Source organism: Pristis pectinata, unplaced genomic scaffold, assembly GCF_009764475.1.
Source record: "Pristis pectinata isolate sPriPec2 unplaced genomic scaffold, sPriPec2.1.pri scaffold_110_arrow_ctg1, whole genome shotgun sequence".
NCBI lineage: Eukaryota > Metazoa > Chordata > Chondrichthyes > Rhinopristiformes > Pristidae > Pristis > Pristis pectinata.
In genome coordinates this window covers 6,914-33,745 of record NW_026262460.1, presented here as the reverse complement: position 1 = coordinate 33,745, position 26,832 = coordinate 6,914, and the positions used below count along the sequence as shown (strand labels likewise).

Genomic DNA, 26,832 nt, shown 5'->3' with positions numbered 1-26,832 from the left:
TTTTTTTAAAAAAGAAACACATAGTTGAGTCGCATAGGAACTTACTGAACCAGTAACAAGGGCTGTGAGTCAATTGTTTAGCTTTAGTCAGACACAAAAGCAGTAACTGGTGTGAGCGAGGGGGCAGGGGCTCTTTATGTGTAGGCATTTAGCCGCTCTTTTGAGCGGGTGGAGTGAATGTCATGCAATTCCTGCTCCTCCTTTGATTTGATGTCCTCATACTTTTGCATCCTGCAGGCATCCTTCACATAGGCCCAATTAGCGGACAGCACCATTAAGTAGTGAACCTGTAAGACAGGAGTGGAGGACCTTTAATGATCAGCAAACACAGTGGTCGATACATTTGTTCAATAGTGTTACGCACACACATGCATACACATGGACACAAAGGCACATACACATGCATTCACACGTCCCACACCACCAGGTTCAGGAACAGCGACTTTCCTACAACCGTCAGGTTCTTGAACTGACCTGCACAACCCTAACCCTACCTCAGCAAAGGAACACTACAGAGCACCTCTTGCACTACCATGGAATTGTCTAATTGTGTCATTTTTTGCACTAATGTCTTGTTTTTGCACAGTCTTTTCTCTCTCTCTCTCTCTCGCTCGCTCTCTCTCTTCACTGTCTTGTATAATTTATGTATAATTTATATTATGTATGTTGTCTTGTGCCCGTGATGCTGCTGCAAGCAAGCTCTTCATTGTACTTATACCTTACCGTACTTGTGCACATGATAATAAACTCAATTTGACTTGACTCGGCATACAAATTAACACATGTAATCAGATCTATACATATGAATCTCAGCAAACACATGTCTATACCATATACATGAAAGAACACAGGCACATGCAGGTATTTAGGAGTCATAGAATCATAGAGTCATACAGCACAGAAATAGGCCCTTCGGCCCACCATGTACATGCTGAGCATCAAGTTCTTATCTACCAGCACTTTTTATCCAATTTACTTGGTCCACAGCTTACTCTGCCTTGGGGATTCAGGCACTCATCAAGATACTTCTTAGCTGTTGTGAGATTACCTGCCTACTCCACCTCCTCAGTGCATTTCAGATTGCAACCATCCTCTGGGTAAAAAAATTATGCCTCAGATCTTCTTTAAACCTTTTGCGCCTCACCTTAAACCTATAAGACCACTTGAACACGTGCATACACATATATGTATAAACACACACACACACACACACACACACACACATTTGAAAGCATAAACTAAACTGCATGTTACAATTGAAGGAAATTATAGTAATGATAATTGTATAATAATTTGGATTTGAGGTAACAGAGTTTGCACACACACACACATACATGTATATACACATGCAAATACATGCTGTGTAAGTACATCAATACATGATCGCAAGCACACATATATAATACACAAACTCACACAGAAAACGGCGGTGAAGCAAATTGTAGTTTTGAAACATTCAACCTGGGCCTATGCCAAATGCGCTCCAAAACATTGAGCCACAATTACATTAGATATGTCAGCTTCTTGCCAGCTCACCTGACTTTTCCATATCCCTTGGCAGGCTCTTTGTGTTCTTCTCACAACTTGCTGACCCACCTACCTTTGTGTATCATAGCAAATTTGGCTATAGTACACACAATCCTTTCATCCAAGTCATTCACATAAATTGTATATAGTTGAGGCCCCAGCACTGACCGCTGTGGCCACCTACTGGTTACTGATCACTATTCTGAAAACGGCCCATTTATACCGACTCTTTGTTCTCCCCTAGTTAACCAATCCTCCATCTATACCAATACATTACTCTAACTCCTGAACTCTCATAAAATGCTGAAGGTTTCCTCCAGCTGTTTGTGTCCTGCTCCAGATTCTAGCATTTGCAATCTCTTGTGTCCCCCAAATTCTCATCTTGTTCAGTAACCTTTTATATGCCACCTTATCAAAGTCTTCTCCTACCTTGTCCACTGTATTCGGTGCTCTCAATGTAGCCTCCACATCTTCGAGACCACGGGGAGAATAGGCGACTGTTTTGCAGAACACCTGCGCTCTGTCTGCCATGACTATCTTGAGCTCCTGATTGCAAGACATTTTGACTCCCCCTTCCCACTCCCACATGGACCTGTCTGTCCTCGGCCTTCTTCATTTCCAGTGTAAGGTCAAATGCAAACTAAAAGAACAACACCTCATACTCCACCTGGTAGTTTACAACCCAATATTGAATTTTCCATTTCAGGTAACCCAAGCTGGAGTTGGAGCAAACAGGTTGAGAATTTGATTGAGGTGAACAGGATCATTGGAGGTTTAGATGTGGTAAACAGAGGGAGGACTTCCTATCAGTAGATGGTTTGAAAACCAAGAAGGCAAAGATTTAATATTTTAATTCAAAAGATACAAGGGGCCTTTGCTTAGAGGTGTAGAATCATAGAATCAGGTTTGTTACACTGACATGTGAAAATTTGCTTTTTCAGCTCACCAAGTCATTGTCATGAAGTTGTGGAGCATGGAAGCAGGCTCTTTGGCCCAACCCATCCATGCCGATCAAGTTGCCGACCTGAACTAGTCCCATTTGTCTGTGTTTGGCACTATCCCTCTAAATATTTGCTATCCATGTATCTATCCAAATGTCTTTTAAGCATTGCAACTGTACCCTCCCCATCACTTGCTCTGGATGCTCGTTCCATATCCCCATCACCCTCTTGTGTGAAAACTTGCCCTTGGGTCCCCTTTAAATATTTTCTCTCTTACTTTAAACCCTCTAGTTTTAGACTCCCCTAGCCTGGGAAATGCCCTGTGACCATCCACCTATCTATGCCCTCATAATTTTATATATTTTAAATATGTGTCTTGATCATTAATGATTCAATGGGATCCTACACTAATCCCATTTTATTTGTCCCACATTTATATCAACTAACCCCCAGATGCTATCACTCTCCTACACACTAGGAGAATTTACAGTGGCCAACTAATCTAAAAACCAGCACATCTTTGGGATGCGGGAGGAACACTTGAAGGAAACCCACATGGTCACAGGGAAAGCTTGCAAACTCCACACAGACAGCACCAGAGATGAGGACTGAATCCTGGTTGCTGGAGCTGCCAGGTAGCATTTCTAACAGCTCTACTGTGAGGAAGAATATCCTACGCAGGGAGTAGTTATAATTTGGAACTCGATGCTTGTGGGGGTGGTTGAAACAGAATCAATTGGGGCTTCCAAAAAGGAATTGAGATAGAATAATTTACGGGGATGCAGGGAAAAGAGTGGGAGAATAGGACTGAAGAGGTTGCTCCATGAGGAACTGACATAGACTCAAGGGGTAAGTACTCTTCCTCTGTGTCTTTAACAACTCTAAGACTCGTGGAATGAATTTTCAGCCACTCTGATAGATTCAAGGCTACAGAGCCCAGAAAATATACTCTCAGGACCCCTTTAAATATTTCCCCTCTCACCTTGATGAACCGAGCAATCTTTGATGTACAGAGGGATCTTTGATGTACAGTGGATCTTGGGGTCCAAGTCCATAGCTCCCTGAAGTGACCGCATAAGTTGATAGGCTGGTAAAGACGGCATATGGCATGCTTGCCTTTATAGTTGAGTCTTTGGGTTTCAAGAATCAGGAAGTTACATTGCAGCTTTACAAAACTCTGGTTAGGCCGCATCTGGAGTATTGCATTCAGTTCTGGTTGTCCCATTATGGGAAGGATGTGGAGGCTTTGGAGAGGGTGCAGAAGAGGTTTACCAGGATGCTGCCTAGATTAGAGGGCATGTGCTATAAGAGAGGTTGGACAAAACTTGGGTTGTTTTCTCTGGAGTGGCAGAGGCTGAGGGGAGATCTGATAGAAGTTTATAAAATTATGAGAGGCACAGATAGAATAGACAGCTGTTATCTTTTTCCTGGGATCAAAATGTCTAATACTATAGGGCAGGCATTTAAGGTGAGAGGGGGAAAGTTCAAAGGAGATGTTGGGGCAAGTCTTTTTACACAGAGAGCGGTGGGTGCCTGGAATGCACTGCCAGGGGTGGTGGCGGAGGCAGATAGAGGCATTTAAGAAGCTCTTAGACACATGAATATGCAGAGAATGGAGGGATATGGACCATATGCAGGCAGAAAGAACTAGTTTAATTAGGTGACATTAGCTAAATTATTTCCGCACAACATCGTGGGCTGAAGGGCCTGTTCCTCTGCTGTACTGTTCGATGTTCTATGACGTTGAACAATTTCTATGTTCTAAAATGCCAACCAATAACTTATGGTTATCCTCAACTTTTACTCCCTCCAACAATGATGCAGTGCATGCCACTACAAATGTAGTGCAGTTATTCACCCAGGCAACCGTGAGAGCACCTTCCAAACTCCAACCTGTACCACCAAGATGGACAAGGGCAGCAGGTGCCTGGGAACATCTCAACCTGCAAATTCCCCTCAAGTTACAGATTATCTTGACTTGAAATATATTTCCATTGTTGCTGGATCTAAACCCTAGAATTTCCTCCCCAATAGCGCTACAGAACTATCTTCACCAGAAAGACTCACAACTGTTCACAAAAGTGCTCACCACCACTACCACCACCACCACCACCACCACAGGCAATAAAAGTTGAGTCTACTCGTCTGGTCCAGAACCTGAGAAATGAATATTAAAAAAAGTCCATCCACCTACTTTGACACCACAATATGCAAAATTCCACAATTTTTTAACACTGGCACACATTGAGGAATTGCAATCACATCAGAATCAGAATCAGGTTTATTGTCATTGGTAAAACAATAAATTTCACGTCATACAAGACAGACAAAGTCTACAAGTTCTGGGGGTGGGGCAATGTATCAGACACTGACCAAGGAAACAAACTAATACTCTCAATACCCTGAGTGTCCTCCTCCCAAGTTCCACAGACCTTGCGACATACATTACAATGAGATGGACTCTGACCTCACAATCTACCTTGTTGTGACCTTCTACCTTATTGCACTGCACTTTATCTGTAGCTGTGACACTTTACTCTGTACTGTTATTGTTTTTACCTGTACTACATCAATGCACCTGTACTAACCCAATGTAACTGCACTGTGTAATGAATTGACCTGTACGATCGGTATGCAGGATAAGTTTTTCACTGTACCTTGGTACAAGTGACAATAATAAACCAATACCAATACCTGTGTAGGACAGTTTCCCACTGGGGCTTACGCAGTACAACATTGTAACTCCATTTCAACACATTTGGACTGTAGATAGTGTGGGTTGCATTGGTTCAGAGGGATGTGACAGTTTTAATAAATTTCAGAATACAATTACATAAAATAGACCATAAAATAGAACAAGGTGGATAAAAAGCAGCAAGCTGCTCAGTCTCTGCAGCTCATAGTGGTTGGTGATTTTCTTGCGCTGGTCAAGGTAAGCCAAGCCAGGGATCATGTTTACCTCTCTCTCTCTCTCTCTCTCTTTCTTCCTCCCCCTTCTCTTCGTTTCTGCTCAATGTTTCTTGCCGATTGGTTAATTTTTGAGTCGGGAAGACCCTCAAAGCAAGCGATCATGTCTATGCACACCATAACTCACTCATCCAATCATAAAGAAGACAGGTAGCAAGATGGTCTTCCCTTAGCTTGGTACACTTACCTCCGGCACTTAGCTAATTTCTGAACAACATGTAGTTAACTAAAAGATCTGAGCAGCGCAATCTGCAACTCTTTATGTATTCTGCTCTGTCTGCCAAGATCTGTCCCATCAATAACGTCTGTGAGAATTTCAGACTGCACCTTTCAGGCTGATGAAGACAAAGCTAAAGTCAGCACAAACAAGTCTCAGCGCAGAGTGTGCGGATGTGTGTAAAAGGGAAGTGGCCTCTTCACAAACCACAATCTCCCAACAGACGCTAATGTCTTTGCAGATTTTATTGATTATAAACCAACCATCTTTATCTGCTATAGTAGCATTTCTACTACCAGTCATTGGAACAACAGCTCAACAGTAATCCAGAGGAATACTGCACATGACCATAATGCCATTCTTCAGACTTTCCACTGATCCCATGCTGAAGCTATTGCAGATGAATGGGAAATCAGAAGAACACCTGTTTGGCACTCTCGGTTTTGATGTCCTTTTATCATACATGCTGTGCACAGACTCTTCTTCTTACTTTTTGTATTTTGTTTCATGTGGGAGGATAGTCCATTGAATAGGATTTAGGTTCTATATTAGCTCTTTACATCTGTTTCTGTCACCATAGTAACTGGAATTGACATGCTCTAATTACTTGCACTTTACAAGTAATGGAAAAAAGTCTAATGCAAAGCTATGCTCTGAGAAATAGGTTGTGTAAGGGAATCATAAATATAGCAGAAGCATTATTTGTTATAACAGAGCTGATATATGACATAAATATATTTCAATTTCAGTCTAATCGGCAGCCTCTTTCAGCTCCAGGAATTGAACCAGTGCTTTTGGAACATATGCTGCATAGGAACTATACTGAATGGGGTAAGGGGATGTGTATCAACAAGCAAAGCCTTTGACAGTCATAGTCTTGGAGACTTACAGCACGGAAACAGGCCCATCTGCCCACCGAGTCCACACCAACCAGCCATTTACACTACTCCTACATTAATCCTATCCTTTTTCCACCAGCAACAAACAATTTGCTGGAGGACCTCAGCGGGTCGAGCAGCATCTGTGGCGGGGAAAGGAACTGCTGGTGTTTCAGGTCAAGACCCTGCATCAGGACTGAGAGTGGAGAGGGAAGAGAGCCATTATAAAGAGGAGAGGAGGAGTGGTGAAACAGAGGCCAGAGGTGATTGGTGGACTGAGGAGGAGGGGAGGGGTGTTGAAGGATGATGGGCAGATGGAGGGGTGGTGAGGTTGGGAGTTTGATAGATGGAGGCAGACATAAAAACGGAGGAAGATGGAGCAAGGAGAAGGGTGGGGAGGGTGAAGGTGGCGACAGCTGCTGGAGGGTGATAAGTGGGAACACCAAGGGCTACCACTGCTGGAATCTGATAAGTAAGAAAAGTGATAGTGGGGACCATTAGGGGAGAGGTGTATGGCAGAAGGAACCAGGACCAGATGGGGGAGGGAGAAGAGCCGGTGGGTGAAATGTGTGGGTAGTAGTGGATGGAACAGGGAGAGGGAAGGGGAGGGGGATGGAAATGGGTGATGGGGGTTGGGAGGCTGTTGGAAAGGGGACAAAAATACAGGGATAGCAGCAGTATTGGAAGGAGTGAGAGAGTTGGGGAGGGAACTGCAGATGAGGGTTACCTGAAATTGGAGAATTCAATGTTCACGCCACTGAGTTGTAGACTACTCAGGTAGGAGGTGTTTGTTGCTCCAGCTTGCGTTGGGCTTCATCCTGGTGAAAGGCCGAGGATGGACAGGTAGGTGTGGGAATGGAATGGGAATGGGAATTAAAATGGCATGCAACTGTGGGCTCCGATGGCCACTGCGGACAGAGCACAGATGCTCTGCAAATGGGTCACCAGGCTGCACTTGATCTTACCGATGTACAGGAGGCAACATCGAGGGCATTTGTGGTCCCAGTTTTCTATTCTCCCTACATTCTCACAAAAACCCCCCAGATTCCGCCACTCACCAACACACTCAGGGCATTTTACAGCTGGCAATTAACCTACCAGCCCACACGTCTTTGGGATGTGGATGGAAACATGAGCACCCGGAGGAAACCCATACGGTTACAGAAGAACGTGGAAACCCTACACAGAAAACACCTGATATCAGGATTGAACCTGGGTCTTTGGTGCTGTGAGGTAGCTGCTCTACTATCTGTGCCACTAGATTAATGCAACAATGTCTCATCGTTCATGAGGATCAAAAAGATCAAAGGAATCTGGTCTGACCTATGCAACTATGTGTGTGGGTGATGAACGAAGCAAATCCCTGAAATGTAACAGGTTAATTTTCAGCCTGAGTTATGAGAGAATCTTACTCCCTTTTATGCACCTGCATTGAAACTATGAGGTATAGTTCTAGTTACCGGCATGCAAGGAGAATATTGTAACTATTGAAAGGACTGAGATCACAACAAGCAAAGTGTTTAAAGGGACAGATTGGTTCAGGAGGATGAATCATATAAACTAAGCTTAACAGAGGAAAAGAGGAGGTTTAGCCTTACTTAATTTTAGATTTTATTACTGGGCAGTCACTATACGAAATTTTATGTTTTGGTTATATTACATTAATCGAGAGGCTTGTCCAGTATGGGTCTCTTCGGAAATTAACTCTGTTAAAAATTTTTCTATTATTTCTCTGCTTGGTTCTCCACTTCCTTTATCATTAATTAAACTAACAGATAATTTAGTAGTTAAACATGCCTTCAGGATTTGGTTACAATTTAGAAAATATTTTGGTTTATTGAGTTTTCTTTGTCCAGTCCCATTTTCTCTAATTACTTTTTTAAACCTTCTATGACTGATGTAGTTTTAAAGAGTGGGACAAATTAGGTATTACTTGTTTTCAAGATCTGTTTGTTGGAGGAAATCTTTCTTCGTTTGAACAATTGTCTACCAAGTATAATTTACCAAAGACTCATTTTTTTTTAGATATTTACAAATTAGAGATTTTCTTCGATCTCAATTACATTCTTTTCCTTTGTGTCCCGATAAGAATTTATTAGATGTAATTTTTAAGTTGGAACCCTTTCAGGATGGCTCAATATCTAATATTTATGACAGATTACTAGGAATGAGTAACGTGCCACTAGATAAAATTAAAAACGCTTGGGAACAAGATTTGCAGATGTCAATTTCCGAGGAAAACTTGGAATGAAATTTTCACGTTGTTTAATACTTCATCATTATGTGCTTGTCACTCTCTCCTTCAATTTAAAGTGGTCCATAGAGCTCACTTGTCTAAAGATAACTATCCCGTTTTTATTCTGATATATCTCCTTACTGTGATAAATGCAATAACGGAGTGACTTCCTTAATTCACATGTTTGGACTTGTCAGAGTCTTAAAAAATATTGGACAGAGTATATTCATACTTTTTGTGTACTTTTAAATAAATTTTAAAAATCCTTTGACTGCACTATTTGGGATTGTTGGAGAAAAAGATATAACTTTGAAGGCTTCTGATTTACATATTCTGGCTTTTATTTCTCTTATAGCCAGGAGAGCAGTATTGCTTAAATGGTAGGAAGCTACTCCGCCTACGCATGTTCAATGGTTACGGGATGCTATGTCATACTTGAATCTAGAGAAGATTCGGTGTTCAGTTTTTGAATCTAACCTAGACTTTCAAACCCTGTGGGGACCCTTTTTGAATTATTTTCAAAATCTCTGATTTGGGACTAAAATGCAGATATTGGCTGACACTGTTACATTTCTTTTAAGGTTTTCCTTGCTGTTTCTTCTACCTAACAGCTTCGGGTTTTGGTAGTGGGGGTAGATATTTTTTTGTAATAAATATTCCAATTTTTTCTTTCCTTATTAACTAACTACTATATGTGATTATTAATTTACAGTATTGTAATCCTAAGTACGACTTATTACAATGTATTTAGTAGTATTTTTACTTTCTTTTTGATGCATGTACTCTGTATTTTTTTCATGGATTTAATAAAATATTGTAAAAGAAAGAACAGAGGGTTTATAGGTCCCTGTTTATAGGATTCACAAATGAGCAATAAACGACAAAAGCAAAATATTGCAGGTGCTGGAAATCTAAAATAACAGAACTTGCTGGAAATGCTCAGCAGGTCAGGCAATGTCAGTGGAGATAGAAACCAATTTAACATTTATGGTTCTGATGACAGATCATTGGCCTGAAATGTCAACTCTGCTTCTCTCCTCACAGATGCTGCCTGACTAGCTGAGCATTTCTAGCATGTCCTGATTTAAGCTAGTACTCTCGATCAATTGTTCAGAGAATTGTAGGACTGACAAGAAATTAGACACATGAAACAATTATGTTGCTGGACTTCTACTCCACAGTCATGAATTCAAATCCTAGTATCAGAGCTGGGGAATTACATTTTAGTTATTTCATTAAATAAGTTCTGGAGATAAAACCATTATTAGCAGTGGTGATGAAAGTTTATCGACCCAATGGCTTTCAACATTGCTCTGTTGGTAATAACAGGCTGTCAGCCACTCCACTTGGTTTATACGCATTTGTCCAAACACAGGTTTCAGAATTAAGTAAAAAAATCTGATGGGATAGTTCGAATGCTGGACCCACCTTCCAGCTCAGCTGCCGAGCTGAGGGGTTGGACCGGGAGAGCTAGCCTAGTAAAGGCCCTTTGGTAAAATGAAAGTGCAAGTAAGCATATGAATTATTCTATTTATCTTAGTGCTCTTTAATTCTTTTTTTAGCATTTTAAGACCATAAGGTACAGGAGCAGACTTAGGCCATTCAGCCCATTGAATCTGCTCCGCAATTCGATCATGACTGAATTTTTTTCAACCCCGTTCTTCCAGCTTATCCCCATAACCCTTATTCCCCTTAGCAATCAAGAAGCCATCAATCTCTGCCAATAAGTACACCCAATAACTTGGTCTGCACAGCCCTCTGTGGCAACGAATTCCACAGATTCACAACCCTCTGGCTGAAGAAGTTCCTCCTCATCTCAATTTTGAAGGGACAATCCCTTTATTCTGAGGCTGTGCCCTCGGAATTTTGTAGTGTACGTGCCGTTGGTGGAAACTAGCAGTGCAGGCTGAGAAAGGGGTAAGGAAGCGTATGGGCTCCTGGGCTTAAAAAGTGGAGGCACCAGAGAATTGGGTGACCGCTTCATCGAGCACTTTTGCTCCGTCTGCTGCAAAAGCAAGGATCTCCCGGTGGCCAGCCACTTCAATTCCACATCCCACTCCCACACCGACGTGTCTCTCCACAACCTCCTCTACTGCCATGTTGAGGCCAGATGCAGGTTGGAGGAACAACACCTCATATTCCGCCTTGGTAGTCTCCAACCTGACGGCATCAACATTGATTTTTCTAACCCCTCCCCTTCTCCCTCCTTCCCCCTCCTCTTTGTCTTCCCTCATTCCTGTGGCCCCCCTTCCCCTTCCTCTTTCCCCTCCTCATGACCTGCCCATCTATTCCCACTTCCTTCCAAAACAAAAGAGCTGGTCATTGACTTCAGGAAAGGGGGCGGTGTACATGCACCTGTCTACATCAATGGTGCTGAGGTTGAGAGGGTTGACAGCTTCAAGTTCCTGGGAGTGAACATCACCAATAGCCTATGCTGGTCAAATCACGTAGAAGCCACGGCCAAGAAAGCTCACCAGCGCCTCTACTTCCTCAGGAGGTTAAAGAATTTGGTTTGTCCCCTTTGACTCTCAACAACTTTTACTAGAGAGTATCTGGATGTATCACGGCTTGGTACGGCAACTGCTTTGCCCAGGACCGCAAGAAGCTGCAGAGAGTTGTGGACACAGCCCAGCGCATCACAGACACCAGCCTCCCCTCCTTGGACTCTGTCTTTACCTCTCATTGTCTTGGTGTAGCAGCCAGCATAATCAAAGACCCCACCCACCCGGGACATTCTTCTCTCCTCCTCCATCGGGTAGAAGATACAGGAGCTTGAGGGCACGTACCACCAGGCTTAAGGACAACTTCTACCCCACCTTGATAAGACTATTGAACGGTTCCCTTATACAATGAGATGGACTATGACCTCAAGATCTATCTTGTTGTGACCTCGCACCTTATTGCACTGCACTTTCTCTGTAGCTGTGACACTTTACTCTGTACTGTTACTGCTTTTACCTGTACTACATTAATGCACTCTGTACTGACTCAATGTAACTGCACTGTGTAATGAATTGACCTGTACGATCGGTTTGTAAGACAAGCTTTTCACTGGACCTCGGCACAAGTGACAAGAATAAACCAATACCAATACCACTGCCCTCTCCTACCGGATTCCTTCTTCTTCAACCCTTTGCCTCTTCCACCTATCACCTCTCAGCTTCTTACATCTCTCCCCCTCCCCCACCCTCCTACCTTCCCCCTCTCGCCTGGACTCACCTATCACCTGCCTGCGTGTGCTCCTCCCCCTCCCCTGACCTGCTTATTCTGGCTTCTACCCTCTTTCTTTCCAGTCCTGATGAAGGGTCTTGACCGGAAACGTCGACTGTTTATTTCTCTCCATAGATGCTGCCTGACCTGCTGAGTTCCTCCAGCACTTTTCATGTGTGTTAATAAATGGAGGCTTTGAGTTTAAGAGCAAGGAAGTCATGAAGAACTTTGCTAAATCACTGGTTTAGCACAAACTGGAGGAAGGTGTCCAATTCACGACACCATACATCAGGAAAGATGTAAAGTATTTCAGGATGCAAAAGAGTCTTATCATCGATTCCAGGAATAAGAGGCTTAAGTCCTGTGGATAGACTGGAGAAGCTGAGGTTGGAACAGAAGTAGTTGGAATCAGTGTTGATGCTGTCAGGGTGGAGACTACGAAGGCCGAATATAAGGTGTTGTTCCTCCGACCTGCATCCAGCCTCAACGTGGCAGTAGAGGAGGCCATGGATAGACATGTCCGTATGGGAATGGGAAGTGGAATTGAAGTGGCTGTTCACCGGGAAATCCTGGCTGTTGCAGTGGAGGCAGTGGAGAGCTGGCTAAGTATCCAAAGGGAAAGAATTTGCAGGTCTCTGGGGCAAGGGTGGGGGAATGTTTCTAGCTGGACTCCTATTACAGTGTGGATTCGAGGGGCCAAATGGTCTCCTTATGTGCTTTAATCATTTCATGATTCTGTGGTGCTAATTTTTAATAATATTTCAATGTCTTTCTCAAAGGCTGTCAATAGTATTGGGGGGGGGGGGGAAGGGTCTCAGCATCGGATCCCTTGGTCCTTCTCAGAACTCAAAGCCCGCTCCATCTTGCCGGATACCCCTTGGGTCCAGAAAGTCATCTCATCCAGTCCACTGTATACAGAAAGGGGAACCCAGTGTTTCGGTGAGTCTGGAAAGTTGGCTTGTTCCAGGTAAATCTAATCCATTTACTTTGTTTCTCTCTCCACGGATGCTGCCTGACCTGTTGTGTAGTTGAGCATTTTCTGCTTTTTTTTATTACATTCTTTTCTCAGATCAGCCTCACACATGTGCAACTTCCAGTCCTGATCAAGGGTCTCGACCCGAAATGTCAACTGTCCATTTTCCTCTATAGATGCTCCCTGACCCGCTGAGTTCCTCCAAGATCTTGTGTGTTGCTCCAGATTTCCAGCATCTGCAGTGTCTCGTGTCTGCAACTTCAATAGTCCAAGTTACCTGGAGTGGGTGCTGGGGATGGGAGATGTGCTGGGATGGTCCCAGCAATTGAGGCAGGGTATCTGCAATGGGAAGCCGAGGAAGGTCAGGAAAGAGCTGAAGGGACAGTATTATAGATCATTTATCACAGATGTCTGAATTGGTTAGGATAATTCAAGCTCAACTACAGTGGAGGCCAATTCTAGCAGCCCAATCATTGCAGCTGATATGGCAGAAAGAAGCCCAGTAATGTTAGTAATCATATGAGTAATTACTCAGTGCGTCACTCACCGTGTGCTAGCAAGTTATTTTTAGCTTGGTGGATTTGCTTGTTCTATGAGTGTTTCCAAAACAGATTGTGGAGCCCCGTGGTGCTAAGTTGGATGAAGTTCACTCAAGCATCCATAGGATCTTACAGTGCGCTGACACACACCAGGTCACCACTCCTTAGTTACAGCTTATTAGGATGGCTTTTCGTTCAGTTGTCTGGCTGTGTTGATTTAAAGGTGCCCTTAACCTGGTTAGCCTGAGAGTGTCTGGAGGCTTTGCTCATTTCCTGCACCATGCACAATGATAACCCTTCCCACAAGGGATTAATGCGTTAAAGCCAAAAGGCCTGTTTCTTTTTTTAGTGAAAACAGATGGATAACGGGGTCAGATGTCTAAATTAAAGAGCCAGAAGCAGCACTCATTGTTGAACACTGCTCTGGTTATTTTAATAGCAGTGAAAATCTCAGCAATTCATTTATTGGCTGGGTTCTTTCTTAGCCTTACTAAGTGACAGTGCTTTAATCTTAGAGTAACAAGGGATGCTGGATATTTCTCATCCTTGATAACTGATTATGCCCTGGAACCTCCTCAATGCCTGTGAGAGGCGTGATTACAGACAGTGCACAGCAGGGCCATGGCCGTTTTGCTCAAACGGTCCTGATGCTGGTTCTTGGCCTAAAATGTCAACCATCCCTCTGCCTCCACAGATGCTGCCTGACCTACTGAATTCCTCCAGCAGTTTGATCTTTGCTCCAGATCTCAGCATTTGCAGTCTCTTGCGTCTCCTGATAAAAATTAGGCTAGAACTGGGGAAAAGCAGAAAGCTGGGAGGTTGTAAGACCAGGGAATGTTGCAGCCGTCAGTAGGGGCATGGCCTTTCTGTTTTTCTCTCCCTTCTTCCCATAATTAAATTTCTCCCCTTATTCTCAAGAGTATAGAACTTAGAAGATCAAGAACATCCATGACATGCCCTCTTCTCATTTCTACCATCGGGGAGGAAGTACAGGAGCCTGAAGACCCACACTCAATGATTCAGGAACAGTTTCTTCCCCTCCGCCATCAGATTTCTGAACGGTCCATGAACTCATGAACGCTACCTCGTTATTCCTTTTTTTGCATTATTTATTTACTTTTGTAATTTATAGTAATTTTATGTCTTTGCACTGTACTGTGCTGCAAAACAACAAATTTCACATCATTTAAGTCAGTGATAATAAACCTGATTCCGATTCATGGTTACCACAGGGACCCATTACTCAAGTGCGAGTCCTGGGACAGAGTGCTGGAGGCTAGGGAATGAAAATGTTGTCAAATTTAAGGAAAGTAGCATGAAGCACTGAAAGCCTGTGTGTGCCCGCTGAGATGGATCAAGAGTTGCAGCTATTTGGATCGGGGTCAGCGACAGCCTGCACACACAGTGTGGAGCGGACTCTAGCCCTGCGGTGCTAGTGCCATTTCTCTGAGCCCTGACCATCTGCCAGAGGGCAAGGGTGTACTTCTAGACAACTGGCTGCAGCCGGCGGCACATCTCACTGACCATCGCCCACCAGTCCTCGCCACCTGAAGGCCTGCAGACATGCTGGACATCAATGAGAAGCACCTTCTGCTTCACCGCCATTCTAAATCAGCCGATGCAGCTGAAACAATTGAACGGGCTGGAATGCCACAGAGCCTCCTGTCCCCTCTCCCTCTCCCCTCTGGCCTCCACCACCTAATTATCATTTTTAATTCACAGGGGAGCGATGAAGGTGCTTGAACCAGCATGTACATAACACAGTACAGCACAGGAACAGGCCCTTGGCCCATCATGTCTGTGCCAAACCCGATGCCAAATTAAACTAAATCTCTTCTGCCTGTACATGATCTATATCCCTCCAGTCTCTGCATATTCATGTGTCTATCTAAAACCCTCTTAAATGCTGCTATGTATCTGTTCCCACCACCACCCCTGGCAGCACATTCCAGACACCCACAGCTCTCTGTGTAAAAAAAACTTGCCCCGCACATCTCCCTTAAACTTTCCCCCTCTCACCATAAATGCATCTCCTCTAATATTCGACATTTCTAACCCAGGAAAAAGATTCTGACTGTCTACCGTATCTATGCATCTCATAATTTTATACACTTCTATCAGGTCTCTCCTCAGCCCTCCGACCCTCTAGAGAAAACAACCCAACCTCTGTTGACATCTTATACCCTTAATCCAGGCAGCATCATGGTAAACCTCTTCTGCACCCTTTCCAAAGCCTCTATCTCCTTCCTGTGAAGGGGCAACCAGAAGTACACATAATACTCCAAAGTCTTACATAGCTACAAAATGATTTATGTAGGTGCAACATGAATATAATTGCAGCAATTCTCACACTGCTTGTTTTATTTATTAGGGTCCATGCTAACTTCCAGCAGAGCACTTCCATTAGTCCCATTCTCTCCTTGTGGCCCTGTAATTTTTTCTTTTCCATGTGTCCTTCAACTCCCCTTGTTGATTCTTTTGTCAGTACCTGCATTAAATGGTAATTTACATTGGCCAATTAACCTACTAGCACGTCCCTGGGACGTAGGGGGGGAACTGGAGCACCCGGAGGAGGCCCACATGGTTACAGGGAGAACTCTACACGGACAGCACCTGAGATCAGGATCGAACCTGCGTCCCTGGGGCTGTGAGAAGGCAGCGCAAATTAAGGCCACCCTTTAAGCATCACAAATGGCATGGTAGGCCTTGTACCCCAGTCTTTGAGTGACAGCTCTTAGAAAGTCCCATCCAATGAAACCTTGTCCAAAACCCAGGTGCCCTAGACAGCAGTGTGACTGCCTTCTAAGAAAACACAGGGGACTGCAGATGCTGGTATCTGCAGCAACAAACAATCTGTTGGAGGAACTCAGTGGGTTGAGCAGCATCGGTGGGGGGGGGGGGGGGGGGAAGAATTGTCAACGTTTCGGGTCACAAAGCTGCATCAGGAGTGAGAGTGGGGAGGGAAGAGAACCAGTATAAAGAGGAGAGGGGGAGTGGTGATACAGGGGCCAGTGGGTGATTGGTGGACAAGAAGAGGTGAAGGGGTTATGGGCAGATGGATCCAGGTAGGGGAGTAGGAGGGGTGGAGTTGGGAGACAGAGGCAGGTAGATGAGAGGTGGAGGTAGACAAAAGGAAGGCAGATAAATCCAAGTGGGAGGAGGGGTTGGTGAAGGTGGAAGCAGCTGGGAGGAGGGCAATAAGCAGGAACACAAAGGCTACCAGGAATCTGATAAGCAAGGAAGGTGATACTGGGAACCATTAGGAAGAGGTAGGCAGATGCAAGCAGATGGAAGAGAGAGGGGTCCTGTGGATAAAATGTGTGGGGAGCAGGTGGATGGAAACTGGGGGGGGGGGGAGGGGGATGAAAATGTGTGATGGGGGGGCTGGAGGGTGGGGGGATAGAAAAAGGGGCAAAAATGGGAAAACCAGAGGTGGATCAGAAGGAGAGAGTTGGGGGATGGGGGGGGAGGCACAGAATGTAAGATGTTACCAGAAATTGGACCTTCCTGTGATGTGCTGCCACTGCACAGCAGAGGATTCAATTGGGCAGACACAGCGTGGGAGGCACTGGAGATGACAGTGTCCCCAGCCACCCATACTGAGGGGCTGCATGCATTTTATACCAGGCCATCAGGATCCCATTCATCTCAATGGGATGACTCACCTTCACTGCTGAGCTTTGGATTTCTTTCTAAGCTTTATTTTAAATTAATAATTTGAATTTACGTAAGTTGAATGCGTCAAATTGATTTGCTATTATCCAAATTTTTGAAATTATTTTTTTGTTATTTCAACTATTTCCAACTGCATTCATGCATATCCTGCAAGAAGCAAATAAAAGCCATGAGCTGGTCAAGCAGGATCCAGTCCTGCAGTTCTACAGATGAGGATTACTTTTGGATTGATTTTCACGGTGTGTCACTACAACATTCATTATTCACGCATGCCAGCTACCATGGAGTATTGCACCCAGAACTGGGACTTGCTTTAAGAGGCAGCACTTCACCTGTGAGTCCGAGGGAGTCATTTATTGCATCCGGTGCTCCCGGTGCGGCCTCCTGTACATCGGTGAGACCCGACGCAGATTGGGTGACTGCCCCGTCGAGCACCTTCGCTCTGTCTGTCGCAACAGCCAGGACCTCCCGGTGGCCACCCACTTCAATCCACATCCCATTCCCATACTGACATGTCTATCCATGCCTCCTGTACTGTCATGTTGAGGCCAGGTGCAGGATGGAGGAACAACACCTCATAGTCCACCTTGGGATTCTCCAACCTGATGGCCTTAACATCGATTTCTCTAACTTCTGGTAACCCCACCCCTTCTTTTTTCCCCCTTCCCCCCACTCCATTGTCTTCCCTTATTCCCATGGCTCCCTTCCCCCGCCTTAATGACCTGCCCATCTCCTCTTCTCCCCTCCCCTATATTCCATGGTCCATTGCCCTCTCCTACCGGATTCCTCCTCGTTCAGCCCTCGGCCTCTTCTACCTTTCACCTCTCAGCTTATTACATCTTCTCCCCCTCCCCCACACAACTACCTTCCCCCTCTCACCTGGACTTGCCCATCACCTGAACTCACCTATCCCTTGCTTGTTTGTGCTCCTCCCCCTCCCCCCCCCACCTTCTTATTCTGTCTTCTGCCCTCTTCCTTACCAGTCCTGATGAAGGGTCTCGGCCCGAAATGTTTATTTCCCACCATGGATGCTGCCCGACCTGCTGAGATTCCTCCGCATTTTTGTGTATTGCTCCAGATTCCAGCATCTGCAGAATTTCTTATGTCTTTGTTTTCAGAAGTGTTCTTTTGCATCAAGATTCCTCTCAAGCTCATTTGCAATTACCAGATGCGTAATTTGGCAAGGTCCAGTGCAAGAGGCTGCCCTTCAAGGAGGTCACTTCTTCATTTCATCAGATATTCAAAAATTGATTCCATTAATGAAGTGGATGGTTGCAGCTGTTTTCCATGGTTGGCCGCTCTCCATGATACATCTCACGTGGACATGAAATTTACTTCCACGTTGTTTCCACTAAATGGGATTCAATCTCCTGGAGGAAGCTGTAGCCAACTCCTGTGGGTTCTACTTATGACAGCGCTGGTGAGTGTCCTGGACCTTAGTAGAAAGGACCTCTCACATAGCAGGTATCATGTTTGTGAGAATATTCATGGCCCTCTGAGTGATTCTTGGAACTTTCTTCAATTTCCCTACAGTCTTTCTGTCCTACCTTGTGGGTTGCTGGTGGGAAGCATGTTTTACATCTTTCTTAGACCGTATACTATAGAGTTTGGCAACTCCAATTATGCCTGGTTCCAAAGTAGAATTTATTGTCATATGCACAAATACATAGTCATAGAATCATGGAGCAATACAGCCCGGATACAGGCCCTTCAGCCCAACCAGTCCATGCCGACAACCGTGCCCACTCAGTTAGTCCCAATTTCCTGCATTCAGCCTATATCCCTCTAAGCCCTGGCCCTCCATGTACCTATCCAAGCCTCTTAAATGATATCATTGTACCTGCCTCAACCTCTTCCTCTGGTAGCTCATTCCATATACTCACCACCCTATAACTCAGGCCCTCTAGTCCTGGCAACATCTTGTAAATCTTTTTCTGCACACTTTCCATTATGGAACCTCTTGGGATTTTCCTTAGCCTTACCTGCCAGATCCATCTCATACCCGCTTTTTGCACTCTTAATTCTTAATCTTTTATATTCATCAAGAGATTCACTCATCTCTGACCCCGTAAACCCAATGTATGCTTCGTTCTTTTTCTTGACCAGAGCCTCAATATCTTTCGTCAGCCAGGTTTCCCTAAACTTGCCAGGTTTTCCCTTCACCCTAACAGGAACATGCTGCTCCTAGACTCTTGATATCACACTCTTAAAAGCCTCCCACTTGCCATTTTGTTCTGTTCCTGTATGAACAGGTGCAATGAAAAACTTACCTACAGCAGCACCGCAGGCACATAGCAATCAGATATACAACATTCACAAGCATAACATAAATTAGACAAAACTGTACAAGAAAGAACACAATTAGAACCAAAAAAGTCAATTGTAGTGCAAAGTGGTCATAGTGTTGCTATACTGAGGTAGTGATTGTAGCAATATTGGGAACTTAGATTTCAGCACATTTCTCCAGATACAAAACACTCCCAAGAACACGAGAAAGTAGGAGCAGGGGTATGCCATGGCCCCTCAGCCCTGCATGATTATGTCTCATCTGCCCCAGGCCTCATCTCTTCCTCTGTATCAGCTCTACATAGTTATCAATTCTCATAATCTTCCAACATTTACCTACCTCCTTTTTAAATACCTCAGTAATCAAACTTCCACAACCCTCCAGGATAGATAATTCCACAGGTTCACCACCATCTGTGAGAAGAGATTCCTACTCACTTCTGCTTTAAATGGGAACACAGACAAAGGCTCAGATTTCTCTCACAACCTGACTTGTTGGGCCTGTCCTGCAGCTTCCTACCTCCAGGCTTGTTATATTCTATGCCCCCAGCTAGTGAAGCCTTCTTTGCCACCTTATCTACCTGCGCTGCCACCTTCAGGGATCCTTGAACTTGTAGACCAAGATCTCTTGAGTCCTCTAAACTCCCTATGACCTTACCGTTCACCGTTTATATCCTACCCTTATTAGTCCTCCTAAAGTGAATAACCTCACACTTATCAGGTTTAAATTCCATCTAGCATTGCTCTGCTCATTTTGCCAGCTGATTAATATCTTCCTGTAAACCCGTCTACCTTCCTCACTACCAATACCACCAGCGATTTCAATCTCTTTTACCTTAATTTTCCACTATGATCCTTTTAACCCAATGCCACTTTGCTGCACTAAAACCTACATCCATTGACTTCCTTAATATCTGAAAGTCCACGTCTTGAAGATACTCAGCAACTGAGCCTCTGCAGTCTGCTTGGGTAGAGATTTCCAAAGATTCATTACCCCCTGGGTTAAGAAGTCCTGAGTGGCTGTCCCCTTATTTTGAGATTGTGATCCCGAGTTCTAATCAGCCAGTCCAGGGGAGACATAAATTCCACATTGGATACTTCCTTTCGTATATTAACATTTGTTTTATCTCTAATTTTTTCCAATTCCTATGAAAGGATTATTGACCTAAGCATTATCTCTGTTCTCTGCCCACAGATGCTGTCTGCCTGCTGAGTTTACAACATGTCCAAGTATTATTTCAGATTTCCAGCATCATTAGGGTTGCACAGTGGTGCAGTAAACAACTGCTCAGGTGACCTGGGTTTCTATCTTGAGGATGCTGTCTTTATGGAGTTTGCACGTTCTCCCAGTCACTGCATGGGTTTTCCACCTAGGTGTTCAGGGTTTCTTCCCAGATTCCAAAGACGTGCCAGTTGGAATGTTATTTGGCTGCTGTAAATTACCCCAAGAAGTAGGAGAACCAGGCTGGAGGTAGTGGGTGTATGAGAGAGAATGGATCAAAGGGAAATAAGTGTTATTGCTCTGGAAGCCAGCACACACTCGATGGGATGTACCTCCTCCTATGTTGGAAGAAATCCGCAATATTTTGCTTAGAATTCTCCCCAGAACTGGTTTATTCCAGCTCCTTGCTACAACACAGGTAGCACTGAGCCTTTGGGACATGATTGATTAAAACAACTGTTTCTGCTGAGATTGGTCCACTAAGACAGAGAATCAGTTCCTGCCGTCTGAACACAACATACATCCTGCTGTCGGAAACCCATCACATTCAGTGCAGTCCAATATTCTAGCGCATGTCCTGTAATGAAGATTTACACCTGCCTCCAATGGAAACAACATACAGAGGTTTGCCATCCTTCTGTCATCTGACTTCATTGACACTTGAAGTTGTACACATTTGTATAAGTGCAACATAGCACTGATGGCTTGAAGTATATTTTTCATTATATCCATCAACATGCAGGTCATTGCCTCACCTGAGGTCTTGCGCTGGACTGCGTCTAATACTCACCATAGCAATGACGGCAGCTCCTGCACCAGCGAGGGCCACGATAAACAAATGGAATGTCATGTTCAGCTAGGAGGCAGAAGAGCAAAACACAACCATCAAGCAATGCCCATTAATCATCAGGAAAGTGAAAATTCCATGGAAACATATACCTCAAAATGTATCTCTAATCAATTGCTCGAAAAGCCTTATATTGAGACCTCGTTGTACCCTGCTTCTGAACATCGTTTCCGTTGAAGTCAATGAAATAAATTTCGGAAGCAGCTTGCAACATGCTCTGTGTCTAAGTAATGACCAGAGGTGATCTTCAAAGAATTAATGGGATTGAAATTCAGCTTTGTGGCTTTTAAATTCATTGATCAAACTGCATTGACTGTGTCATCAAAGGAATCAGTGAAACAGTGTGTGGAGGGATTCTTTGCAAACACATTTGACTGAACAGAACACTTTTTATTTAATCTATTCACTGGATCAGGGCTTGCAGTTGACAAGGGCAGAATTATTGCCCATTCCCTAGTTGCTATTCAGAAGGTAGTGTTGAAGCACATCGAACCACCGCAATCCTTGAAATGAAGTACCTCCGACAGGAGGTCAGATATGGAATTCCAGGAGCTAGGTCTCATGACAAAGGAGAAAATGACTATATTTCCAAGCCAGAGAGGTACATGACCTCCACTTCCATATCAGGAAGACTCCTTTATTGCAGTTAACAAGGCTCTGAAGATAATGCTCCATCTTTAAGTTTATACAAGACACATTTCTGGATATTATAGGGAGAGTGCAGGAAAGCTGAATCAAGGTAGCATATATAGATCTTATTGAATGGTGGAGAAGGAAAAAAGACCAACCGGCAACTTTCTGCTCCATTTTCTTACATTCTAACTCCTGATTCTTGTCACTGAGGGAGCGAAGGTGTTATAAACCTACCTACCCAGCTTAACCAGGAGAACAAAACAGTTAATTGCAATCACCTCTCCTGCTCGCCAAGTGAGATACTGTACTAGTCCTTGTGAGCACGACAGTGACTGAGTTCCCATTCTGGTCTCTGGATGGCCGGATAATCCAACCTGGCAAGCAGGTGCCAAGCAGCATCTGGAAGATCTTGTGAAAGTAGGTGGGGGAATCCAGTGCAGGGCCAACGCACAAAGGAAGATAAACAGTCTAACTGGATGGCTTCCCTACACCTCCCAATACACGTGGGTCAATTTCAGTAAACTTCCCACTCAGGATGAGGGCACTATAGCAGAAAGTCGTCATCCAACACCCCTCCCCCCCCCCCACCTATTAGACGTTTATAAATTAGGACTCTGCATGAGCCACTGGCACACAAGCATCTGTTAAATTGGGAAACAGTGAGCCCTGGCTAGATACCCATTGCAGGGAATTGTAAACTGTCTCGATCTCAGAATTTCAATGGAGCAATTTGGGTTTATTTTTTCGCACATTTTTCAGGATCTGGGCATCCTTGACAAGGCCAACATTGATTCCCCATCGCTTGAGAAGGTAGTGGAGAGCTGCCTTCTTGAACTACTGTAATCAGTCCGTTAAAGATATTCCTACAGTGTAGTTAGGTAGGGAGTTCCAGAATTTAGATCCAAGGATGATGAAGGACTGGCAATATATTTCCAGATCAGCAGGGGGGCCTTCTCCTGGTCAGCTGACCTTGTCCCTGGTGGTAGAGGTCACAGACTTGGAAGGAGCTGTCTAAGTGCCCTAGGTAAATAATTGCAGTACATTTCATACATGGTACTCACTCAGCCACTGTGTGCAGATGGTATAGGGAATGGATGTTCAGGGTAGTTAAATGGGGGCCAATCAAAGCATACTGCTTTGTCCTGGATGGAGTCTAGCTTCTTGACAGTAGTAGGAGATGAATTCTGCATTCATCCTAGGATCCTACGCAAGTTGGCAAACTGGATCCAAGATTGGCTTGGCAATAGGAGACAAAGGGTTACGGTAAAGAGTTGTTTCTGTAATTGCATGCCTGTGACTAGAATTAGTGCTGGGACACTTGTTGTTTGTAAGATACATGAATGACTTGGATGTGGATGTGGGAGGCAGGATTAGGAAGTTTGCGGATGGCACAAAGATTGGCAGAGTTGTTGATGGTGTGGAAGGTGGTCTTAGGCTGCAGGGAGATATCGATATGGTAGTGAAATTGGCTGAAAGATGGCAGATGGAGTTTAATCCAAGCATATGTGAGATGATGTATTTTGGCTCGGACAGAGATCATGAATGATAGGGTCTTAAGGACTATTGAGGAACAGAGGGACCTCGAGTACAAGCTTACAGACCCTTGAAGGTGGCAACACAGGTTAGGAAGGCATACAGAATACCAGCCTTCATTAGTTGGGGCATTCGGTAGAAAATTCGGGTGGTTGTGTTCCAACGTTATAAAACCTTGGTCAGACCTCAGCTGGAATACTGAGTACAGTTCTGGTCACCAAGGTACAGGAAGGATGTGATAGTGCTGAAGAGGGTGCAGAGGAGATTCACCAGGTAGTTGCCTTGGATGGAGCAGTTAGTTATGAGGAGAGACTGGAGAGGCTGGGTCTGTTCTCCCTGGAGCGGAGGAGGTATAGAGGGGACATGATTGAGGTATATAAGATTATGAGGGGTATGGATAGGGTAATCGGCAAGAAACCTTTCCCCATATCAGAGGCAGGTAAAGCTAGAGGACATAGATTTAGGGTAAGGGGGAAGAGATTTAGAGGGAATATAAGGGGTCCAGCTTCACCCAGAGATTTGTAAGTACCTGGAATGCACTGCTTGAGAGAGTGGTTGAAACTGGGTTGCTGACAGTATTTGTCCAGCTGAGCATTTGAATCACTTAGCATAGAGGTCTACAGCCTAAATGCTGGACAATGGGGTTAATACAGAAGGGTGTCCACTGATTGACATGGATGAATTGGCCTGAATGGGCTGTTTTCATGCTGTGTGATTCTATATCACCATCCTCCTGACTCGTAGATGGTGTGGAAAAACCTTGGGGCATCAGGAAGTGAGTTACTCATGACAGGATACCCAGCATCTGAGTGCCCTTCTAGCAATGATATTTACGTGGCTGGCCCAGTTGAGTTTTAGTCAAAGGTGATCTTTTGATGGTGGCGGACTTGTCAATAGTAATCCATTGAATGTCAAGTACAGGTGGTTAGGCTCTCTCTCGGAAGTGGTCACTGATTGAAACTTTTATGGTGTTGCCACTTATAAGCCCATCCCTTAAAATTCCTTCCCTCAGTGGCAGAGTTAGAATATAAGTAATAGAACCAAGAGTTGACAATTTGCCCCTCAGTCCTCCTCCACCAAACAATATGATCATGGCTGACCTCATACCTCAAATGCCACTATCATGCACTATTGCCCCATTCCTTGATTTCCCCATAGATACTTGGACTCAGTATTCAGCCCCAACTGAGAGCATAAGTCTGCAACTACACTTTGCAACTGACATAACAAACCAGGTGGGAAAAAGATCATCTTGATCCACATTGTGAGAGGACATGAGGCTTGCAGTAAGGAAGTGTGTATTCCATGATGCATTTAGAATTTTTATGCAGATATACTGCGAGAGGGTCAAGGCACCAGAATGTACATCCATTTGTTTCCTTGGACAATAAACTATAGAATGGACTTACATCATTGGATTGGCACAACTTGCTGAAGTTCTCATTCAAGGTGCAGACCGTCTTTTGCTCAAGAATAGGCACAATACCTGGAAAAGAAACATCTGCTAATTAACAATCATCACGAATCCTCAATCTCACTGCAGTTGCAAGGGATTTAATAAAGTAGGGTACTGATTATGAACTCTGACTCAGACTGCTCGTAGCAACAGATCTCAGTGACCAGTTGTCAAATACCATCAACAGGGGCTCGGTAACGAGCCACCTGATTGCCTTAATGATGGTATTTTGGAGGGCAGGCAGGAAGGAGGGACAGGGGGATGGAAAGGAAGGAAGAAGGGAAAGGAAGGAAAGAAGAAAAGAAGGGAGGGAAGGAAGGAGAGAGGGAGGAGGGACAGGAAAGGACAGGAAGGAAGGAAGGGGGGGGGTAGGAAGGAGAGAGGAAGGAGGGACAGGAAGGAGGGACAGGAAGGAAGGAAGGGGGGAAGGAAGGAGAGAGGAAGGAGGGAAGGGGGGGTAGGAAGGAGAGAGGAAGGAGGGACAGGAAGGAGGGACAGGAAGGAAGGAAGGGGGGAAGGAAGGAGAGAGGAAGGAGGGACAGGGACAGGAAGGAGGGACAGGAAGGAAGGGGGGAAGTAAGGAGAGAGGAAGGAGAGAGGAAGGAGGGACAGGAAGGAAGGAAGGGGGAAGGAAGGAGAGAGGAAGGAGAGAGGAAGGAGGGACAGGAAGGAAGGAAGGGGGAAGGAAGGAGAGAGGAAGGAGGGACAGGAAGGAGGGACAGGAAGGAAGGAAGGAGAGAGGAAGGAGAGAGGAAGGAGGGACAGGAAGGAAGGAAGGGGGAAGGAAGGAGAGAGGAAGGAGGGACAGGAAGGAGGGACAGGAAGGAAGGAAGGGGGGAAGGAAGGAGAGAGGAAGGAGGGAGGAGGGACAGGAAAGGACAGGAAGGAAGGAAGGGGGAAGGAAGGAGAGAGGAAGGAGGGACAGGAAGGAGGGACAGGAAGGAAGGAGAGAGGAAGGAGGGACAGGAAGGAGGGACAGGAAGGAAGGAAGGGGGGTAGGAAGGAGAGAGGAAGGAGGGAGGAGGGACAGGAAGGAGGGACAGGAAGGAAGGAAGGGGAAGGAAGGAGAGAAGAAAGGAAGGAAGGAAGGAAGGAGGGAAGAAAGGAGGAACAGAAAGGAGGGACAGGAAAAGAAAAAAAGGAGGAATGAAAGATGGGAATAAGCAAAAGGAGGGAAGGAAGGAAACTCTTACAAATTACAAATGACCTGCTTCAGAAATTTTGATTGAAGGACAAGTATTGGCCAGGATACCATGGAGAGCTCCCCAGCTCTCCTTTGAAGCAATCCCATTGGAGATTTTACTTCTAGCTGAGACAACAGAGGGGACTACAGTTTTATATCTTATCGGAAAGAGGGGCACATCAGCACTCCGAGTCCTGCTCTGGAAGTGTCCAAGCTGGGTTTTGTGCTCAGCTCCCTGAGTGCAACTTGAACCCACCACCACCTAAGCGAGAAAGAAGAGCGCTATCAACCAGATGTGGGAAGGGGAGAGGAAAAGACTCGTGAACTGTAAAACATTCCATCACTCAGCACGTACCAAACTGACGAAGATCAAAGCAGAGTTCAGTGGAATCCACAATGGTGATGTTCTGGCAGAGTGTCCAGATGTTGAAGTACATGAAGACGGGCAGCGAGGTGAAGGCTGTCACTCCCAACCACGCCAGCATGAAGATATAGGTCAGCATGATGAA

The 26,832-nt window shown here is 44.8% G+C and overlaps 1 protein-coding gene across 1 annotated transcript; it reads right to left on the bottom strand.

Annotated features, from left to right (window-relative positions):
• Positions 1-26,832, bottom strand: LOC127567104 (proteolipid protein DM beta-like; the record flags this gene model as incomplete). Its single annotated transcript, XM_052009778.1, has 4 exons — positions 1-287; positions 21,462-21,527; positions 25,094-25,170; positions 26,679-26,832. Coding segments are annotated over 4 exons (450 nt in total), but the record flags the coding sequence as incomplete, so codon positions are not given.